Source organism: Prionailurus bengalensis, chromosome A1 (genome assembly GCF_016509475.1).
Source record: "Prionailurus bengalensis isolate Pbe53 chromosome A1, Fcat_Pben_1.1_paternal_pri, whole genome shotgun sequence".
Taxonomy (NCBI): Eukaryota; Metazoa; Chordata; class Mammalia; order Carnivora; family Felidae; genus Prionailurus; species Prionailurus bengalensis.
In genome coordinates, this window is record NC_057343.1 from 125,728,852 (window position 1) to 125,751,598 (window position 22,747).

The 22,747-nt window shown below is 35.7% G+C and overlaps 1 protein-coding gene and 1 long non-coding RNA gene across 5 annotated transcripts in view; one reads left to right on the top strand and one right to left on the bottom strand.

The window, feature by feature from the left end:
• The window catches only part of MAP3K1 (mitogen-activated protein kinase kinase kinase 1), a 77,385-nt gene that overhangs the window by 40,935 nt on the left and 13,703 nt on the right, over positions 1–22,747 (top strand). For all 3 annotated transcript variants that reach the window (XM_043590655.1, XM_043590667.1, XM_043590659.1), the window contains exons 2-10: positions 4,377–4,527; positions 7,152–7,352; positions 11,136–11,336; positions 11,701–11,817; positions 12,133–12,281; positions 16,325–16,446; positions 17,047–17,128; positions 17,243–17,426; positions 19,730–20,008. In XM_043590655.1, coding sequence (XP_043446590.1) covers positions 4,377–4,527; positions 7,152–7,352; positions 11,136–11,336; positions 11,701–11,817; positions 12,133–12,281; positions 16,325–16,446; positions 17,047–17,128; positions 17,243–17,426; positions 19,730–20,008 — 1,486 coding nt within the window. The remainder of the gene's footprint in view (positions 1–4,376; positions 4,528–7,151; positions 7,353–11,135; positions 11,337–11,700; positions 11,818–12,132; positions 12,282–16,324; positions 16,447–17,046; positions 17,129–17,242; positions 17,427–19,729; positions 20,009–22,747) is intronic.
• Positions 1–22,747, bottom strand: part of LOC122489170 — a 73,415-nt gene that overhangs the window by 9,022 nt on the left and 41,646 nt on the right. The window contains exons 5-6 of one of the 2 annotated variants that reach the window (XR_006298860.1): positions 7,197–7,350; positions 5,868–5,946 (exon numbers count right to left, since the gene is read on the bottom strand). This is a non-coding gene — a long non-coding RNA (uncharacterized LOC122489170). Of the gene's footprint in view, positions 1–5,867; positions 5,947–7,196; positions 7,351–22,747 lie in introns of those variants that run through there. The other variant, XR_006298855.1, reaches the window with a different exon arrangement.

The following is a 22,747-nucleotide window of genomic DNA, read 5'->3' on the forward strand; positions in this document are numbered from 1 at the left end:
TTTAATAATAGCTGGTACTTGGGGCGCCTGGGTGGCGCAGTCAGTTAAGCGTCCGACTTCAGCCAGGTCACGATCTCATGGTCCGTGAGTTCGAGCCCCGCGTCAGGCTCTGGGCTGATGGCTCAGAGCCTGGAGCCTGTTTCCGATTCTGTGTCTCCCTCTCTCTCTGCCCCTCCCCCGTTCATGCTCTGTCTCTCTCTGTCCCAAAAATAAATAAATGTTGAAAAAAAAATTAAAAAAAAAAAAAATAATAGCTGGTACCGTGGGAGGTCAGATAAAGAAAGGACCAAATGGCTTCATTAAGAAGGGGCCACTGAACCATTTCATTTATTAACAGGTAAATTCTGTCTCTAGAAAGAGACTAGAACAAGAAGCCTAACCTCAGAAGAGAAAGGTTCTCTGACACTCTAGATTGATCACAAATTTATTCTGAGGAATGTTTAGAACCAAAAAAAGCAAGAAACCTCATGTTTTCTAAATAAACAGGAAAGGAAGATAAAGCTTAATCTGTAACAGTGTTTAAGTTTCTCATATTTGTCTGGCTAAAATTTCATTTATTTTTAAAGTCTTCAAAATACTTTCCCAAAATACATTATGTTTGTTTTGTCAAAGAGTCAGAAATATACAAGCTATTACTTTAGATAAAATAACAGGTATTGGTTGTAGGTACTAGGTCAAAAATAACTCTCCAGAACACTCTTGTTTAACCAAAATGAATTAGAGGCCCTCTAATCTCCTGGTGATTTAGCAACTATCTGTTTAGATTAGTTTGCGGGTTTAAGATTAAGATTTAATATTAATATTATTATAGCTATAATGTTAATTGGATAAGATGACACATGACTTCTCTATCCATACACACATGATTTTTTTCCTAGTCAGTAGAATTAGGATTTACTGTATATTTCAGTGAAGCTAAGATCCCATTGGTTGTAAATGGAACCATTATTTTATATAAACCCTGCCATAAATTACAACATTTGATTGTAAGAGGCATTCAGATTTCAGAGATACTAAAATGTGAAAAATACACATTTTATAATTAATGATATATAATTATTTATGAAGACATTAGAATATTTTGGTTTATATTTACAGATTAATTTAGGAACAAAAAAAATTGCTCTACTAAATAACATCTAAACTGCAACTGTAGTCTTAATTAAAAACAGAACTATAAAAAGAATAACATGAGTAGTCATTAAATTTTAAAACTAGGAAGGTTCTTAGGGCTGTCAAAGATGTTAATACATGATTATTCATTTAATATATGCTTTGATACCTGTCATAAGCCAGACATTGTTAGATGTTGTATATATAATGATGGATAAAACACTGGTCCCTTCCTTCATAGAGTTTATAGTTCTTGATGGGGGGTCGGGAAATAGGTTTGCAAATTGCAATGAGTACTTTAAAGGTAAAGTACAGTGCTGTCAAAGAATGGAACAAGGTGGGGGTGGTGCCTGGGTGGCCTAGTCAGTTGAGCATCCAGCTTCGGCTTAGGTCATGATCTCCTGATTGGTGAGTTTGAGCCCCACATTGGGCTTTCTGCTGTCAGCACAGACCCAGCTTCAGATCTTCTGTCCCCCTCTCTTTTTGCCCTTTCCCCACTCACACTCTCTTGTCTCAAAGTTAAATAAACATTAAGGGGCACCTGGGTGGCTCAGTGGGTTGAGTGTCCAACTTTGGCTCAGGTCATGATCTCGGATTCATGGGTTCAAGCCCTGCATCAGCCTTTGCAAAAGTCTGTCTAACAGCTCTGCAAAAGTCTGTCTAACAGCTCTGCAAAAGTCTGTCTGTGCAAAAGTCATGAGCAGGAAAGATGTTGGAATTTTTTAGACAGTGAAAGAAACACAAGGGTAGGGTAGAGGTCTAGGTGATTTTCAGTTGAGATAAGACCACATGGTGCATAGCCACAGTGGACCTTTTAAACATTTTAGTCTAAGCCCAGGGGCAAACCACTGGAGGGTTTTAATAGAGGAAGTGACCCTGGCTGCTCTGTGAAACCTGGACTGGAGTAAGATTCAAAGTGAAGAAGCCCCCTTAGGAGTCTGTTAGTACAGACCAGCTAAGATGGCAACTTGACCTGAGGGATTGTGAATGGAAGATACATTTTCTTCAAGATAATTTGCCAGTATTATCAGGAATCTTAAATTTGTGTATGGTCTGACCCAGCACTTCCATTTCACTCCCTTGTTCTGAAGAAACAGATGTATGTAAAAGTTGAACTACTAGTTTGCTCATTCCCTATTATTTATTGAGAAATTGGTTTAAATAATTACAGTATTTTCAAACAAGCAAAAAGGAAAGAGGCAACTCATGCCAACTTTAAGGAGACCACATCTTCCAGGAAGAGGTGTTTAGACAGGGAGAGTCTTCTGGTGGGTTCCTGGGAGAGAGACACTGAAAATACAGAATGGAGAAGAGATACTCCTAAAACAAATGTGGGGGAGGAGAGACATTTAGGACCAAAGGGAAGATAAGCTCTCTTGTCTGGGAGTGCAGGAGCTTCTGGTGTAAAATGTACTGCAGTTCTGCCATGTGACTTATTTTTTGAGAACTAGCCTGGGAACCTAGCCACGCCTTGCAACGTTGTTACTGGAGGGGAAAGTGTTTGCTTTTCAAACTAGAGAATTGTAAGTGAATTTTTGGTATGCAGTCAGCCCATAAATTGAGTTGCCTGTAAATCTGAGCTTCCCTGGGTAAGTAGTAACTGAACAGGATGAAATTTTGTGAAAACGTTTCTCTATCCCTGCCTTTTCCTTCCCTTAGCCCTCCCCACCCCCTACTCTCTCACTCTCCTCTCCTTTTCTTCTTTCTTGTTCCTTCCCTTTCTTTCCTCTCTTCCTTTCCCTCTCCTCCCTCCTCTAGTCTTCTCTTATATACCCCAAAAGTTGTATTTTATACTATAATCAGAGCAGGAAAAACAGCCAGGCACTTCTAAGTAAATAAAAGAATCTCCTTCCTTTCCTTCCTTCCTTCCTTTACTTTTTTTCTTCTCAGGTAGCCTCTTTTTTTTTTTGACAGCTTTTTTACACCATGTGATGGAAATACTCTACTACATGCTCTTAATGCCGATTTGCAAGTTTTCAAATGTTTTGTACTCTTTGCATTCTTAAAACTCTCTAGACCAATCTCTGCACAGGGATGTTTAACTTGTTGATTTTCACTCCCCTCCAGAATTGATGCTTTAGGAAAACCAGTTAACCATTTACTTTCTAGTGCTTATTTAGTTTTAAGTTTTGGTGGTTCTCTGAAGATACTGCTGCTCTGTGGTTGTAATTATCTGGAAAATTCCTAGAGGAGTTTGCATTTCACTTTTTAGTAAGCTTGCAGTTATCATCTCTGGTATTTCCTTGAGTATTTCCTTTTCCTATCTATGTAGAAAAATCAGTTCTGTAGCTTTATAGAATTTCCAAAATATTTATTGAACTTAGCTTATTAGTATTTTTTAAATTGTTACTTCTCCCAGAGTGCAAATGCTTTAACTGTTTCCTTATGAATCAGGTTTTAAAATCCATGCATATGTATATTGTATCTGTTGTGTATATCTGCATGTGGATATAAGTGTATTTGAAATTAGTGGATGCTTTACCTATTAAAGGCTAAATAATTTTAGGAGCCTTTTAGGATTAATTTTCAAAAATTACTAGCTTACAGATTATTTTATTCTGATAACTCCACAGTATTTTATGGAGTAAAGGTCACATGTTTCTACCAATTTTTACATTATATATATGGAGTGTCCCCAATACTTTGATGTGGAAATAATGTTACAAGAATACAAATCTAATCATTTAGGCTTTGAACAAATATTGTGAGATCATAGAAGATGTGGTTAGGTTTCACTTAGCTTATTAAATATTGATTTAGCTTTTTTCGGAAAATGAGAATATCCACCAGATTCTATCTATATTTACTTAAATTATTGGAAATCCTTAAGTTATTGGAAATCCTAGAGTAGTAAAATGCTCTTCTAAATATTTGTCTGTTAAATACTTCAAGTATGTGAGAGTGGTATAAGTGGAAGCAGTGCAGTCTTCATGAATGTGTTTCTTAATGCAGTACTTAATGTCTTGGGATCCATTTTGTTAACTACCTGTAAACAAAGGTCTGTGTTAGTAGTATTAGTAAGCCTGCACCTTCTAAATAGAACTTTTCTTTTTAAAGGCATTATTATACTCACATTACCATACAACATTGAAAAACAGAGTATGTATGATTCACAGTGACACTTTCTTTCATACTTGGCTTAAATCATTTGAGGTTTTAGGAGTTACCTTTTTAGTTACATGTCCACTGAAAATATAAAATACCATTTATTCTTGGAAATTTTTTATATACTAATCTCCTTCTTATTGCTCCCTCCATTTTAGTCGCGAGATGGAGAATAAAGAAACTCTCAAGGGGTTGCATAAGATGGACGATCGCCCAGAAGAACGAATGATCAGGGAGAAACTGAAGGCAACCTGTATGCCAGCCTGGAAACACGAGTGGCTGGAGAGAAGAAATAGGAGGGGCCCTGTGGTAAGTGTCTGTTTACCTGCCATAAGGAAGAAAGCATAGGAAGAGATGGGAAATTAAGCATAAGTAGATCCTCTTGTAAGCTTTTTTTTTTCTTCTTGATTTTAAGTGCAGTTATTTGATTTGCTTACCATTCTAGCCACTTGGAATAAAACATAGCTAAAACTATGCTCATTAAGCACCTTAAATTGTTCTAGAAACTGAACTGGTTGGATTGGGTAGCTATGCTTAAAGCAACACTGCCCCCTACTGTCAGTGTCTAAAATCCTTTTGGTAGAGATTTATACTGTATTTTAAGAAAGAAAAGCAATTTTTCTAATCTTCTCTCTCTAAGATAGGATACAAAGATCTGAGTTCCAGAAATCATCCAGGAAAGCAAAAACTGAATAGCCTCATAGAGTTTGAGGTAAATTTAAAAGATGCCCAGGGTTTGAGGAAAGAAACCTAGATTACTAGGATTAGGAGAGAACGTCATACTCCATCTTTTGCCATGGTTATTCTCTTTTAAGGTATACAAGTACTATGAAATGTGCTTCTCATTCTTACAAAGGAGGTAGACCTCAACTGTTAAGTGATCCCGTATCAGCCTTTATCGGCAAGTTTTTTGTTCTTTATAAACAAAGATAAGTTAAGATTGATTAGGTTTGGGGTAGGCAAAGGGATGGCGGGCATAATCATAAAAGTTATTGGGCAAGCTACTCACCTGACATTTGAAACCCTTGACCTTTACCCTTGCCAAATGACCAGCTAGCTCTCCATTCATCCCACTTGCCTATTTAAGTTCAAATTGAAATTAATTAAATGTAAATAAAGTAAAAACTTAGTTCCTCAGCCACATAGCCATATTTCAAGTGCTTGATAGCCACATAGACATCCCTCATCATTGTGTTGTCTTGCACGTTCTACCTACTGGTGTTTACCCATGGAGCCAATATAGAATATATTTAATTGTCCCTTTATCTACCAGCTTTTTAAGCTGTGTTACTCATGAGTCCTTTCCTTTCCAGCTGAGCTTCCACATTTCTTCCATTTGTTTTTCATAGGAAGTAGTATGGTGAGAACCCCTCACTGTTTTAGTAATCATGTCAGAGGATAAAGATGAAAAAATCAGGAATTTATCTTAGAAAAGCGAAAGTTCTATTGAAATAACTTATAGAAGGGAGTAAATTTCTACCCAGTTACTACAAAGAACTTTTGAGTAGGTAAAGCCATTTGAATGTGTTGCTTTCTGGAGCTCGTTGTGCTAGTGGAGAGTCTAAATCTTTTGAGAATACCATAAAGCAGAAATTACAACTTTTTAAAAAGAAGCCAATAAAGCCAATCCTTTATTACATATAAACTAAGGTCATTCCATTTTCTAAGACGAAATTTTGGTTTTTCTCACTGTCCCCTTTCTGGCAAATCCTTAAATACAAGACAGAGCTAAAGAGGGAAGAGATGTGTGGAATAAGACATGTGACACGTAGTCCTTAGCTCAGTTATACTACCCTGTATGTTACAGTTTACAGATTTCATATTACCCTTAAGTTTATAGTCTACTTGGGAAATCTGATTGTGTTTATTGTGTCTTATATAAATTACATCAGATCCTTCTTGAAATATAAGTGAGGTATAAATATCTCCAGTTGTGAAAATGCAACTTATAAATAAAAATAAAGGCATGAAATACCACAGAACAGTTTGTGAGTATACACCAAATGTGTGGAGTGGGCAGAAAGCAATGATGACTTAGAAGAAAAATGTCAGGCTGACAGAATTAAGGGCACTTTTGTTAAAGGTAGGATTTTAACCGAGCCTTAAAAGATGGGTGTTTTCACCAGGTGAAGGTATGCTACCTGGTATGCTGCAGGCTACAGATGTGGATTAGAAGGGAGAGTGGGAGTGAGAGTGCAGGACAAGGCCAGGTTAGGCGTGTGTGGTAGGCACAGCAGCTGGCTAGTAAAACAGTAGAAGAGTAGTGGAAGGAAGGCGGGGATGGTTGGCTAAGGCTACAGTGTATGGCCTTTTGGTCATAGCTAGATTAGGTCTGTTGAGAAATAGCAGGTTTTATAGCCTGCATTTGTGCTTGAGAGATTGATCTTTTAAATATCTAGCTTCTTTTGGTGATTCTGAAATATATGTCTAAACTATTGTAACATAACATTGCAAAAAAAAGGCAAAATGGCTTTGTATCAATTAGACTATTTGGGCATATAAATTACTCCCATTATTGTTTTCAAGATCCTGCATTTTCTCAATAGAAATGAAAAAACATCTACTTTAATCTAGTTGAATAAGTTAACTGTAGAAGGTATAAGTGCTTATTTTTCACATTTGTTTACTAACCTGTGATTGTTGATTTTTAATGTTAAGTGATTTAGGGCACATAATAACAGATAATGCTAAATTTCTAAAATTACATAATAACATTTTAACTAGTGATAAAGCCTACGTTAATGAAATCTGTGGGTAAAAAGTCTTACATTTATATCATTTGAAGTAAGACTAAACAAAAGTTGATATGTTGTCTGTTATATTTGTATAATATTGTGTGATGAAAAACTTGAGTTCATCTCTTAGTCTGTTGTGTTCAAATTTACTTATTTTTTATATTTTTAAGTAATGAGAATATTGGAATTTTAATTTAGGTGGTAAAACCAATCCCTATTAAAGGAGACGGTTCTGAAACTCACAGCTTGGCAGCTGAGTCTCCAGGAGAAAGCCAGGCAAGCACCGCTTCACCAGCTCCCAAGGGCCGCCGCAGTCCTTCTCCCGGCAGCTCCCCGGCGGGCCGCACAGTGAAATCTGAATCTCCAGGAGTGAGGAGAAAGAGAGTCTCCCCCGTACCTGTAAGTTAATGTTTCAACAAGCATGTTAAGTTTCTACAATTTTTAGATTCATCTGTAACACAGAAAATATTGCTAGACATCTGTTAAAGCAGCACTTCTCAAAGTGTGGTCCACAAGCCCTACGTTGGGGGAAGAGGGAAGGTCCTGGGACCTTTTCTGTGGATCTGTTAATTCAAAGCAAATTTGGTAATAAAACTGAGATGCTATTTGCCCCTTTCATTGCATTAACATTTAAATTGGTGGGTAAAGCTGCTGGTGCATTCACCTGAATTAAAGCTGTGACAATAGAAAATGTATTCTTCACTTGGGTATTTGGCATTTTCCTTAAGACTAGTTAAGTGAAGGAAGGAACTTGAAGGAAGGCAATGGAAATGTTTTTTCACCAGTGGTAAAATTTGAGATTTCAAGCAAAAATTAGAATTTTGGAAAACTATCTACCACTGTCAGCTTGACAGTTTCCCAATCCTTAAAAGAATTTTCTAATGAGATCAGTGATTTTATCAACTGTGGTTTTTTTTTTTCCATATATATCGCACAGTGAAATGTGTGAACATTTGAGAGATCTGCATAACTTAGTGAACCAGTATTTTCCCGATGACCAGTGCATGATGAAACAAAACCATCCTTAGGTAAATGATCCATTCAAATTATGTGAGATATACCATCTGGATTTTAATGTGTAACAGTAGGAAAAGTTTATTGGTGTGGTTTCAGATTCCATATCAGTCTCCTTTAAGAAACCACTTCTTTGGAGTAGTATCAAAAAAGAGTGTTCATAATTATTGTCTTTTACAATACCTTTTCTATTTTAAATCAGACATCAAAGAGATTTACAAAATGATAGGTGCTAACTTCCAGAGAGAAAATGAAAGAATGAGACCTCTAGTGGCAAAATGCAAGTTAAAATTGACTTTCTAAACTTGAAGAGCAAATGAGTGAATGGTAGAATGATTAAGGTCATGCCTACCAAGGGGAGATTTGCATATAAATCCTTCCAGAAGTAAATTTTAAGTGAATCTTTTCACATTAAAGCCCAAGATACCTACCAGTATTTATTGGCTTTATGTTGACACACCTTTAAATGAGCTATTAAAAAAAAACACAAAACTTAAAATAAGAACAATCATGAATCTGCAAATTAGGTGGAGCTCAGCAAGAGTGACTTCTGTCTGTTGCTCATGGCATCTGTGGAAGTTAGAATATCCAAAATGCTTCCTTACTCCCATATCTGGTGTTTCAGCTGGGATGCTAGAACAGTTGGGGGCTGCTGACATCTCTTTCGTTCTCACAGCACAACACCAGGTGTTTCAAGGTAAGAGAGAACATGAAACATATTTTCTCTCACAGTCCTAAGAGGGAATCCACCCTGCTGACATCTGCTCTTGGACTTCTAACCTCTGAAACTGTGAAACAAATTTCTGTTAAGCCAAAAAAAAAGTGTATCAGGAGGGCAAGTCCAGTGTGGAAGTTCTTATAAAGCTGCCTTATTTCCTAATGCCTTATTGCCCAAAAGTAGTTACATGCCAGTTGCAAACCCAGAATCAGTGTGGTGGGGGACTCCACAAGGGTGCAAGTACTGGGCAGTGTGGTTCATAGGAGCCATCAAAGTAAAAGTCTACCACGAGTACATACAAATTACATTTTCCCTGCCCTCTCCCACTTTAGGATAGATGTCAAAGTTACCCCTCATTTAACAGCAACTTAGCACTTCATTATCTGGATAAATCATAGTTTAATGAACTTCATACTAATGAACATTTATATTCCTTCTTCACTTTCATTACTAAAAAAAGTATGCAAACATACTTTTTAGGCATACATCATTTTGCACATCTGTGAGCAAATCCATAGTATGAATACTTAGGTCATATAACATGTACACGTGTACTTGTTTTTTTTTTAATAACTGCCTATTAAAAAATAATGGCTGTATTGAGATATAATTCCTATACAGTACAGTTTACCTGTTTAAGTTATATAGTTCCTTGGTTTTGGTCTACTCAGAGTTATAGCCATCACAGCAGTCAACTTTAAAACATTTTCATCACCCCAGAAACCCCAGACCAATGAGCAGTCTATCCTCAGCCCTAGGCAACCATTAATGTACTTTCTGACTCTATATATAATTTGCCTTTTCTGGTCATTACATATACAGTAAATGGAGTCATGGAGTATATGTGGTCTTTTGTGACTGGCTTCTTTCACACAGCATAATATAAGTTGTATCCATACTCTCTTTGTTTTAGTTTTGTTTTCCCCCACAAACTGTGTTTACTTATTAGTGTGTGCATTGGGCACCTGGGTGGCTCAGTCAGTTAAGCATCCGACTTCAGCTCAGACCATGATCTCAGTATTCATGAGTTCAAGCCCCACATTGGTCTCTCTGCTGTCAGCAGCATGGAGCCTGCTTCAGATCCCCTATTCCCCACTCACTCTTGCCCTCCCCTGCTCCCACTCTCAAAAATAAATAAACATTAAAAAAATTTTTTTAAATTATCAGTGTGTGAAATTTTGCCATGTGCATTCATATTTTAACACAAAGTATTAGTTGTGCCATATCATTCTTCCTCTTTTTTGTTGTTTAACATTCAAAACTAATTTCTGATACACCCACTTCTCTTTATGTTTAAAAGTACTCCATTTTTTTTTAAGTTTATTTATTTTGAGAAAGAGCAAGAAAGAGCTGGGAAAGGGCAGAGAGAGAAGGAAAGAGAGCGAACCCCAAGCAGGCTCCACACTGTCACTGTGGTTACAGGGCTCAAATTCACGAACTGCAAGATGATGACCTGAGCTGAAATGAAGAGTCAGATGCTTAACTGAGCCACCAGGCACCCCAGAAGTACTATACTTTTAAGTTATAGAAGATAACATTCGTTTGTGTGGATATACACATTTGGCTTAACCATTCATCAGTTGATGGACATTTGGGTTACTTCCACTCTTTGGTTATTATATATAATGCTGTTGTGAACATGTGTATATGAATCTTTGGGTGGACGTAACTTTTCACTTCTCTTGGGTTTATACCTAGAAGTGGAATTGCCGGGTCATGTTTTCCATAGGAGCTGTACCATTTTATTTCCCTACCAGCACGGTTCTAATGCTTCGTGTTCTCACCAACATTTATTATCTTTAACGATTAAATTAGGTGTCAAAAAGAATTAGAATTCCCACTGACCACTGATGGAAAGACCAAGTTCTAGGGGAATCATTGAGGTAGAATGAGAGTGGTATATGTCACCCTTACCACAGGAGAAGTTTTATCAGCCTTGGTGAGATGTCTTAATCTGGGGAAAGTCACTTGCCATTAGTTCTCTACAGACTGCACCATGGGAGGAATTGCATGGCAGCATTTATATGCTCTTGCAAAAGAGCATTTGGTAACACCTTAAGTGGAAGTGAGGAAACTGGATATTTAATTTTTATCACTAGAAACAAGTCATTGTGCTTGCTTCTAAGTGAATTTTTATGCTTTCCATCTTGGTTTACATAATACTCTTCAAAGAACTCAAATATTTACAATTTGTAAAATTATCACATGGTTGTCTCACTTGGCCAGATATTTATCATTATTTATAGGGATGACTGTGATTTTAGAAGTTTCTTTGTGATGAGTATGTCAAATAAAAGCATTTGCAATATGCATTTTGTCCCATTATATTTGGGGGCATTTTTCCAGAATATAAAATGCCACATGGCCATCTGATACGACCTTTTTTTTAAGGTAAGTGTTTCTTATCAAGAAGTAAGCAATTTACCTAATACAAAAACAATGTTGTGAAGTTTCAGAGCGGGAGAATCACACCACCTAGAAGAGCCCCTTCCCCGGATGGCTTCTCACCATACAGCCCTGAGGAGACAAACCGCCGTGTAAACAAAGTCATGCGGGCCAGGCTGTACTTACTACAACAAATAGGACCCAACTCTTTCCTGATTGGAGGAGATAGCCCAGACAATAAATACCGGGTGTTTATTGGGCCTCAGGTAGGATCTTTCACCATTCTACAGTTTATTAGTATCTGTTCTTCTTAAGTTTAGATGACTTATTTCTCTTCAGTAAACTAAAGTGAGTTTAAAAAATATTTTGGGCTGATAAACATTTATATTTAATGTATTTGTGAAGGTTTCTACTTGAGAATACAGATTTGATCTATTTAATAAATTAACCAAAAATAAGAGATTAGTTCATACATAGATTTTTCTTGCATATCCTTATATATCTTACATAAGAATAATGAAGCAAATAGAAACTTTGTTAAACTTGGAAATATAAAAAAAAGTGATCATCTTATGAATTCTAATAGAGCTAGAGATTTGTTAACCCATAAGTTCTCTTTTAACTCTCTAGAACTGCAGCTGTGGACGTGGGACATTTTGTATCCATCTGTTATTTGTTATGCTCCGGGTGTTTCAACTAGAACCTTCAGACCCAATGTTATGGAGAAAAACTTTAAAGAATTTTGAGGTAATTTTTAATAAGTACCTTAGAGTAAAATTGTTAATAAATTTTTACGGCTCATTCCTGACACTTCTCCATGAGGAGTCATTTTGAAGTTATAAAGACACAGAAGAATTATTTGAGCCTTATCTCTTATAACCTATTGACTTTTTCCTCCAGACTGAAAAGAATGTGAACACTGACCTGCTGTTATTTTGAAGCTCTTAAATTGGCTTTGTGAAAAACTTACGAAATAAAAGACAAATAATTCAACCTCTATAGAATTCTTTATATGTTATTATGGCATGAATATCATTGTTACTGTTTTTTTTTCAATGTTAGGTTGAAAGTTTGTTCCAGAAATATCACAGTAGGCGTAGCTCAAGGATCAAAGCTCCATCTCGTAACACCATCCAGAAGTTTGTTTCACGCATGTCAAATTCTCATACATTGTCATCATCTAGTACTTCTACATCTAGTTCAGAAAACAGGTTAGTACTATTTAAGGAATTAAAAGCATTAATCTAGTGTTACTTTTTAATTTTAGAGTTAATTTTTTATACCTACTTGTTAAGCTGCTCTAAAGTAATTGACCTATTGAACCTTGGCTTTGAAGTTAAAATCAAGGGTAAACAACATAGATTATCTGAGCATGTGTGTGTATACACACATATATATGCATATATATATATGTGGACTTCTCGTCCTGAAAAACCACACTGTTGAAAAATGGCACCTTAAATATCAGAATATAGTAGAGTCATTTCACAAGAAAAATCAAGTGGCAAGTATAAATATAAGTGGCTACTGTTTATCAGTCATTACTTTGTGCCAAGCATCTAATACGTTGTCTTATTCTGTTCATAGGCCAACCTCATTAGGTAGGTTTTATCACTCTTTTGCAGATAATGAAGGTGCAGCACTGTGTAAAAAATATGTCTATAGTTTTATTAACAAATTATATACAAGGCAAATGGTTTTCCAAAATCACTTTGAAATGCAGGATCTCTAAATTGTATGACATCACTACTTCTTTCATAGATCTTTTCAGGGAATCCTCATTACAGGCTGTTTTACTTGTGAGAGCCCAAGGATACTCTTGGAAACAGACTAATCAATTGTAATTAAGAGATACAGTAGCCATTAATCACAATTATTATTTAAAATCTACGGCACTTTCACTAAAAAAAATTAAAAAAAAAAAAAAAAAAGGGGGCGCCTGGGTGGCTCAGTCGGTTAAGCGTCCGACTTCAGCTCAGGTCATGATCTCACGGTCCGTAGTTTGAGCCCCGCGTCGGGCTCTGTGCTGACAGCTCAGAGCCTGGAGCCTGCTTCAGATTCTGTGTCTCCCTCTCTCTCTGACCCTCCACCGTTCATGCTCTGTCTCTCTCTGTCTCAAAAATAAATAAACATTAAAAAAAATTTAAAAAAAAAAAATCTATGGCACTGCTCAAACTTTTTCATTGCCTAGCTGATAAGAATGAACATACAATAATACTGAAGGATATAGCCTAAAATGACCAGTGTGAAAAATTTTTCAAGTCTCTAGTATTATAAAAATTCTTGTCAGTTATCTTTCTTTTCCAAGTTCCTTATTGGGTTTAATGTAAAAATGAGTTTTTTAAATCACTCCAGAAAAGAGTGCTGCTTTTCTTAAAAGGGCACCTCCTATGTGTTCCTGGGGCACCTGTTTGAGAAGCACGGGTCTAAGTGATTAAATCCCATCTTCATCCATCAGTTTTTTACGTATTGTAACTACTTCAAAATTCACAAATGGAAAGTAATCAGACCAAGGGATTTGTGAAAAATGGAGAGACCAGTTTTTTCACCTATAGGAAAAGTAAATGTTTGAATTTCCTTATTTTTGGTTAAATGAATTTGTTTTAGAATCATAGAGTTTTACAAGCTTTTTGGGAATTAGAGATTTCTAGTTTATGTGGTTCCATGATAAGTGAAGCCAAAAGAGGTCATGCCACTCAGGTGAGCAAAGGCAGAACCAGAACCTCAGCATCTTGACTTTTAGTTCAGAACTCTTTCTCTTACTACTTATCTCTTCTAAATAGATGAAAAGAATGAATTTTATTTCTCAAGCTTCCTGACCCAAACTTATTCTGGACCCTTTCTCCTTTTAGTTGACATTCCTGTAGCTTTTTATTTTGGAAAAAATAAAAAATGTTTAAAACCAGGTAGCCAAAGTTAAGTTAGAAAGTTTCTCTCTAAAATAAACAAAGGTACCTTCCAAATATGGGCTGGCTATACTATGGATATTAATTCACTTGGATTAATGTATCCATGCAGAGAAACCACAGAAGCTATAATCTAGATTTTACTGAGATTATACTGTGTTGCTAAGTAGGTTATGTTTCACGTAATCACAAATTTTTATATCTAAAGACTAAAATAAAAAGAAACTTATCTGGAAACCTGATTGCATTGTATTAATTTTAAATTATATAAGAAACAGTAAAAAAACAATTAGGACAATTGGAATATACTTTAAAAACTTTACCAAAAAAATTAAAGCTGCAAACAGGAACCTAAGGTCCCAGTACATAAGTGGGCAAAGGGCATGAAGACAGTATTGACACAAGAATTCATAGGGCGCCTGGGTGGCTCAGTTGGTTAAGCGTCCTGACTCTTGATTTCAGCTCAGTTCATGATCTCATAGTTCTTGAGGTCAGGCCCCATGTTGGGGTCTGCACTGACAGTATGGAGCATGCTTGGGATTCTCTCTCTTTTTTCAAAATAAGTAAATAAACTTAAAAAAAAATTGAAACAAACATGAAAATGGTTTAGTTAACCTGATAACTAAGAAAATGGTCATTAAAAAAAAAAAGGTATCAAATTTATTTAGAGACTTTGTAATGAAGACCATTCAGTTCTTGTGTAAGGATTTGCTTCACTGTATGTCAAGTGCTATATAGCCTTTCTGGAAAAAAAAAAAAAAAACAATGATTTTTTAAATGTTTGTATTTGTTGATCCAGTAAATGTACCTTTTTTTAAGAAAAAAATTTTAATCTGAGAAATGCACAAGATTTATATATATGACTGTCACAGTATTGTGAAAAATTGAGAATAGCTTAAACATGGAGCCAAGGGAGTGGTTAAAGTGTACCCATATTAGGAATAGTTCATGCAGCCGTTAAAATTATGCTTCTGAAGAATACTGAATGGCATGAAACAAAATCTAGGTTGTAATGCTGTATGTCATGCATGAACCCAATTTTTATATATATAAAGGGTATTATGGGTACATACATACTATAATGACCAAAAATTTTAATGGTTATCAGTAAGTGGCATTATTACACTTTTTTATACTTTAAATACTTTGGGCTTTAAGGTTCACTGGGTCTCTGTCACAACTACTCATCTCTGCCCTTGTAGCTGAAAAACCCATAGAAGATATGTGAATGAATGGGGATGGCTGTGTTAAAAAAAAAACTTTGTTTACAAAAGCTGGCACAGGCTAATTTGATCCCCTTGTAGTATGCTAATATCTGCTCTCTACTCACATGACTTGACTCCTGAAAAAACTGCTAAAGAAAAGAAAATCAGAAATGTAGAAGTGGGCACAAAGAGGTTTCTACTTATTTCTTAAAATGTGAAAATACGGAAACAACTTTTGTCCAACAATAAATAAGTGCTTATGTAGTTAGATCTATCTACTCAGTGGAAAATGATGCCACCATTAAATTTTCACTATGTATGTGAAGAGTTTAATAACAAGTAGAATATGAAATTGTACAACTCTATAGATAAATGATCTAAATAATGTTTACAAAATATATACTGTAAAAAGATGAGCAGAAAAATTCCAGGATGGAATTTTTTTTTAAGTCAGAAAAGCATTTCAGTAGTAAGTTATACTTGCAGTGGGACTGAATTGTGGAATTTTTTTTTTCTAAATCTTTTGAGTAAGCTAATTTTGGTGTAATTTGAAAAGTTACTTGAGCTGGGATCATCTTTGCCATTAATATTTTTATTATAGATTGTTGTATAAATAATTTCTCCAGTATTTGTTATTTTTTGTCATTGCTGCATGCATATTTTGACAGCATTTCCCCACTCCATGCAGCTCCATAATTATGAAAAGAGATAAAGAAAAGGGGCAGATAGTCAGGAGGGAGAGAGACTAGTAAGTATGCCTTCACCTGAGGAATCATGCATCCTGACTTTGCTAGACCTGTTTAGCTTTCAGGAACGTTTTTTAGAAAACTGTTACTTTACTATCACTCATTCAGACCAGTTTTTCAGGAACAGCAGAATCTGGGGGCTACATGGGTCTCTTAAGATTATAGTTTATATACTGAATTGTACTCATAGCAAGGAAAGCTTAACTCAAAATCTTATTTAAAGTTACTCTACTAATTAATAGGAAAAATAAATTTCTCAAATAGTTGTATGTAAGATTTCCTAACAAGAATTTCTATTTTTTCATATTGTAAAGAATCCAAAACTGTTTTTAGCTATGCCATTAATTCTGTATTATATTCTTTTCTGTTTAATGCTTTCATTTCCCCTTCCTTACAGTATCAAAGATGAGGAGGAACAGATGTGTCCTATTTGCTTGTTGGGCATGCTTGATGAAGAAAGTCTTACTGTGTGTGAAGACGGCTGCAGGAACAAGCTGCATCACCACTGCATGTCAATCTGTATGTGGCTCTTTCCTCCCCCTGCTCACTCAGAATAGTTGCTCTATGATCCAACTATATTATTTAGGATTTTAACATGACTTTTGTGGAGACTAGGGAGAGAAGAAAAGAAGTATATCTAGGCCCTTAGGTAAAGTTTTCAATGAATTGGAGTTTAGGATCCTTTAAGAGATGAGCTGTGTGAGCAAAGAAATGTAACATAGTGTGATACATGTAGTAATGGAAGGAGTGCACAGAATTAGAAACATGATTCTGGTCTTGAAGTGTACATGGAGGTGAAGAGGTAGAAGACCTGGGCAGGCATGACAGGGTAACATCAAAGCAAGTTTGAAATAACATTACCAGGTAATCAAGTGGGCAGAATGTTTTGAAAAATAGTTAGCAAAATACATGTTGTAACTAAAAAAACAGCATTTGCAAGAGGTATGTGCATCAGAATAAAATTTAACCTACTGTGTTTGCCTGCTTCTAGGTAAATAGATCAGGTTGTTTTTTGAGGTTCTTTCAATATAAACCTATACTAGCCACTAGCAACAATTATTATATATAACTACTTAATGTTAAGCATTTATATTTTTGTAAAGTTCTTTAATTTTTCAGGGGCAGAAGAATGTAGAAGAAATAGAGAACCTTTAATATGTCCCCTTTGTAGGTCTAAATGGAGATCTCACGATTTCTACAGGTAACAGTTTTGAATTAATGATTTGGACGTATCTAATAAAAAGTTAAAATGTTCCCTAAATGTTATTTAAATCTGTTAATTATTTTTAACAAGATTTTGTTAATTTTCAATTAGCCATGAGTTGTCAAGCCCTGTGGATTCCCCTTCTTCCCTGCGAGCTGCACAGCAGCAAACCATACAGCAGCAGCCTTTGGCTGGATCACAACGAAGGAGTCAGGAGAGCAATTTTAACCTTACTCATTATGGAACTCAGCAGATTCCTCCTGCTTACAAAGATTTAGCTGAGCCATGGATTCAGGTAAATGGTTCTTGTTCTTCATTTCTCAAATAAACCTTTATAGACCACTTAATGTAGTTGTCTCCCAGTTGTTTATAGTTTAAGAAAATACTTTTACTTTGCCTCCATCATGACTCTTACTCGATGGAAATTTCTACCTTTGGTGTTAATACTATGCTGCTTATTATAAAGCTTAAATTTCAAAAATTTTTGGAGCCTCACCGCCCATCTCTAGAACCATCAGACATTAAGGATTATCCAAGGATAGGCATTAGACCCCTTCAGTGCTAACTTATTCAAATGTTTAATCCCATTCCTACTATTTCTCATTTCTGTATCTTCATGGCATATATATAATAGCTGCTTAATAATTGCTGAGTGGTTGAAAAAAAATGTATGATATTTGCCTTATATTAGTCATTTTTATTTGTAAGGGCAGTTCCTATTCCTTTATTTTCTCTTTGGATGAAATAATTTTTTCTTCCTTAATCAGAATTTCTACTGGTTGTTTGCTTGGATTCTAGTGATTTTTCTTTGTTATTTTAGTCCATGATATTTAAAAATGTAGAATCCCAGGGATGCCTGGGTGGCTCAGTCAGGTAAGTGTCCAACTCTTGATTTTGGCGCAGGTCATGACCTCATGGTTCATGGGATCCGGCCCCGTGTTGAATTCCACGCAAAGCATGGAGCCTGCTTAAGATTGTCTTTCCCTCTGCCCCTCTCCCTACCTCGTTCACTCTCTCTGTAAAATATGAATGAATGAATGAACGAATGAATCCCAAACCAATATCTCCAGTAGATAAGTGAAGTAAAATACTTTCAGTAATCTGTTAAGTTCTGTTTAACTGTTAAATTTGTCAATGGACACACTAACTCATTCAGTTTATATGTCATTAGGATTTATTTCCTTTTTCTTTTCATGACCACTATAGTCCTGCAGCTTTTGTAACTCTTCTCAGCATGTAATCAACCTATCATGAATCTAATAAAATTTCCAAACTTAATAAAACATACCTTATTTTAACTGGTTCATTAATGATATTTAACATAGGTCCTCACCTATAAATCCTCAGGAGAACTCTCAAATTGATACTGAGCTATTGGATGCTATTCTTTCAAGGCAGTGGTCTAGTGTATTTTGTTTAAGCTTTAGGTTGCACTTAATGTTATCTATTCCTAGTTTTTTACTAAGAATATAAGACAGAATTAAGACTTTGATCATAGTATGCTTTTTAACAGTGAGTGCCAGGCATATAATAATTTAACTATATTCTAGTTAATTTATTCTCCTTTATTAAGTTAAAACATCTATAAATAAGTCATTTGTTTTCCCCAAAATGGTGTTTATTCATCTCTAAAATTTCAAAAATTTTCATATGATAAATTTTCTTAGGTATTAAGTTTACTTTTAGTTAATTGTCCCATAATGTCAAGACCATGTACTCTTTCCGTTATTTAGGGACTCTGGCTTTGCAGACATGGTAATGATGTGTTGTTTTTTTTTTGTTTTTTGTTTTTTTTTTTTGAGAGAGAGAGCAAGAGTGCAAGCAGGGAAGGGGCAGAGGAAGAAGGACAGAGAATCCTAAGCGAGCTCCACACCCAGTGCAGAGCCTGACATGGGGCTCTATCTCACCACCGTGAGATCATGACCTGAGCCAATATCAAGAGTCAGCAGCTTAATTGACTGAGCCACCCAGGCGTCCCAACATGCACTTTAATTATAGGCATATCATTATCCTTTGCTGATTTGAACACAAGAGTTTTTTTTTTTTCTTTTAGCTTTAGATTTTTCCACTCCATTCATTATAGTTCCATCTAATTTTGCTGAGTGTTTTTTTTCTTTTACCTTTTTCTACAAGACAGAAATCACATTAAAAGCTTTTGATTTACCACTGTCATCTGTAGGAGAAATACTCTGTATCCCTTGGACAGTCCAGTGCCTGTTTTGATTTGGCTTTATCTTCAGTTTTTTCTCTGTAACTAACATAATATGAATTCAGAGTTGGGGTTCTTCACAGGTTTTTTTTCTTTGGTAAGCATAAGAGTACAGAAATGTATAAATATCCATCTAATTACTTAATGGAGTTCACTCTTAATTTTATTTGAGCTAATAAATGTTAAGGGTTTCTGATAATTACCAGTTAAACTTGGGTATTAAATTCCTCCTTAGGATTTTTAAGTGGCTAAACATATTTGAACCTGCGTAGATTGATAGAGACTTAAGATTAATGTCCGCAATTTTTCAAAAATCATGCTTATTTCCAAATACTTTAGGTTTATTGGTTTTCCTTCACATTAAATTCATTGTGTTTTTTTGATTATAGGTATTTGGAATGGAACTCGTTGGCTGCTTATTTTCTAGAAACTGGAATGTAAGAGAGATGGCTCTCAGGCGTCTTTCCCATGATGTTAGTGGGGCTCTGCTATTGGCAAATGGGGAGAGCACTGGAAATTCTGGGAGCAATGGTAGAAGCAGCCCAAGTGCTGGAGCCACCAGTGGGTCTTCCCAGACCAGTATCTCAGGAGACGTGGTAGAGGCATGCTGCAACGTTTTATCAATGGTCTGTGCTGACCCTGTCTACAAAGTGTACGTTGCTGCTTTAGTAAGTAGCTTTATTATATAACCAAAGCATTATGGTTGTGGGTTTTTTTTTAAGCTTGTAGATATCATCCTTAAAATCCAGTAAAACTACTTTACCTGATTTAATTTTGGAAAATTCAAGTTTTTATTCCATAATCCCAGGAATTACAATTTTCCATTTAATCTCTTCATTTGGATTTTACTTGTTTTAATCTATTCAAGTTTTATTATATACTGTTGCCTTTTCTCCTCTAAGACAACAGTGTCTTGCTCTTCATATCTTTACATTTTCCTTACACCTTACATATGATCAGATTAAAAATGTTCTTAATGGATAGCAAGTGATCAAAGCTACTTAGATTTTTTTGAAAATTTGCCATTAGTTACACATTAAGGAGAACTGATTGTTAATATTGTATGTAAATTCAGGATTCTTTTCACAGAGGAAGGTTCTAGGACACAGATGATTCAGTTTTTCTAATTTAACCTATTGGAAGTTGTGTTTCATAAATGAGATGAAATAAAGAGCTTGTTTCATTTGTAATTTTGGAGGCTATTTGACTTTTTTCATTCTGAGTATACATAACTTTAGAACAGTTTCTCAACCTCAGCACTATTGACACTGAGCCAGATAATTATTTGTTGGGGGCAAGGGTGCTGTCTTGTGCACTGTAGGAGGTGTAGGAGCAACCCTGACCTCTCTCTACTGAATACCCATAACACACCTCTCTTACCCCTCCTCCCCATCATGACAACCCAGAATGTCTCCAGGCATTGCTGAGTGTCCCCGGAGGGATGCAGTTGCCCCAATTCACAACCACTGCTTCAGAATAATTCTTACCTAGCCAGTTTCAAAACTCATTAATCCCTCTGCTTCCACTTTTTTTCTAATCATCCTATAACACCTATGCCTAATAAATCTTCTTTTTGAGAGGTAGTATAGCCTGATGGTTATGAACATGAATTTGGAGTCAGAACTGAGTGACCTCATAATTTATCATCCTAACTAGGATACTTAATCTGCTAGTTCAACTGGGACTAGCATGGTAATCTGGACATAAGGTTAAGATTATAGAGACCTTGATTCAAATTCTGGTTCTTCCACTGGCTAGCATTGTGATTTTAGGACTCTTTAATTTCAGGTTTCTCACCTATAAGGAAAATACTACCTCTTAGGTTTGAAATGAGATTATGTAAAACCTCTAATCATAATGTCTGGAACATCGAACATTGACTATACAGTAGCCATCAGTATTCCTTAAAGACCACTTTGATTATTCCCCAGCTTAGAAACCTTTAGGTGTTTCTGTTGCTTTAGCAGCATTTCCAAAAGTCTATTCCATGGAAGTTTGGCAGGATTATGAAAACTTCCCTTGAAGACAGAGTTCTTTGTTCAGTTGAAATTGATAAGCAATGAATTACACAAATTAAATGAGTTGTTCACTGAAGGCTTCTAGGAACCTTCAGTAAGCTAATGTACATTGGAAATCTATGAGATCAAGGAGTAGGATGCATTATTTCCCAAATATTTCTTACCTTGGTCTATTTTTTCAAGTAGAATATTCAGGGACCAGCATAACATAAAGACCAATGTTCTTGGCCCAACTTTTAACCTCCTTCTTCTTACTGTTATCTAACACGAACCTTCAGACATACTTGACTATTCAATAGACTGCCTGTCTGGTTGTTGCTTAAGTTCAGATGGTTTCCCATCTAGTTAGTGAGCTGTAGAGGGAAGGGACTCAGAATCATACTATATTCTGATTCCTCTATAATTACTTAGTGCGCCAAGCATAAGGCAGGCAGAAGTGGTTCCTTCCCTTAAAGCTCTCCCTCCCCTCTGTCCTCCTTTTTCTTCCTCTCCCTCGCCATACCTAATTCTTTGCTGAACCTTTGGAGAGTTAATTTGTAGGCATCATGACATGGTATTTCACCTCATATACTTTAGCATATATCTCTTGAGAACAAATACATTCTTCTGTTCCAGCAATGTTCTTTACAGCTAAGCTGCAGACTTTCTTCAGTTTTTACCAGTTTTTCCATAATGTCTTTTTTTCTGTTTTAGGATCCAGTCCAGAAACTCACATAGCATTTAGTTATCATGCTCCCTTAATCTCTTCCCATCTGTGACAGCTCCTCAGTCTTTCCTTGTCACGCACAGATCTTGACACTTTGAAAGTGTGCTGACCACTTATTTTGAACAATGCCCCTCATTTTGGGTTTATGATATTTCCTCATGATTAGGTTCAGTTTATGCATTTTTCACAAGAATATCAGAGATTTATGTGCATTCTTAGTGCACTGTATCAAGGGGTACATGATGTGCCAAGTACTTGTGATGCTGTCCTTCATCACTTGGTAAAGGTGATGTTTATGGGGTTCCTTGCTATAAAATGACAATAAATGTTTTGAGGCAGATACTTTGAGACTATGCAAAGACCCTGTTTCTCTTCAGAATTTCGCTCACTGGTTTTAGCATTTTTCAGTGGATCTTGTCTACAGCAGTTATTATTGTGGTATTCTAATGGTGACTTCCTATTTCTCTCATTCCTTCTTTAATAGGAATTCTTCTATAAAGAGGAGCTGTCTCTTCTGCCTCATTGTGTATTTATTCAGTTTTTAAATTTTATCAATATAGGCTGATGAGTTTTTTAGTCTGTGGGTTATAATGTAATCCTGTCATCATTTAAGTTGTTGCTCATATTATTCCAGTTTTGGCCACTGGAAACTCTTCATTTTGAAATACATACTTTAAAAATTA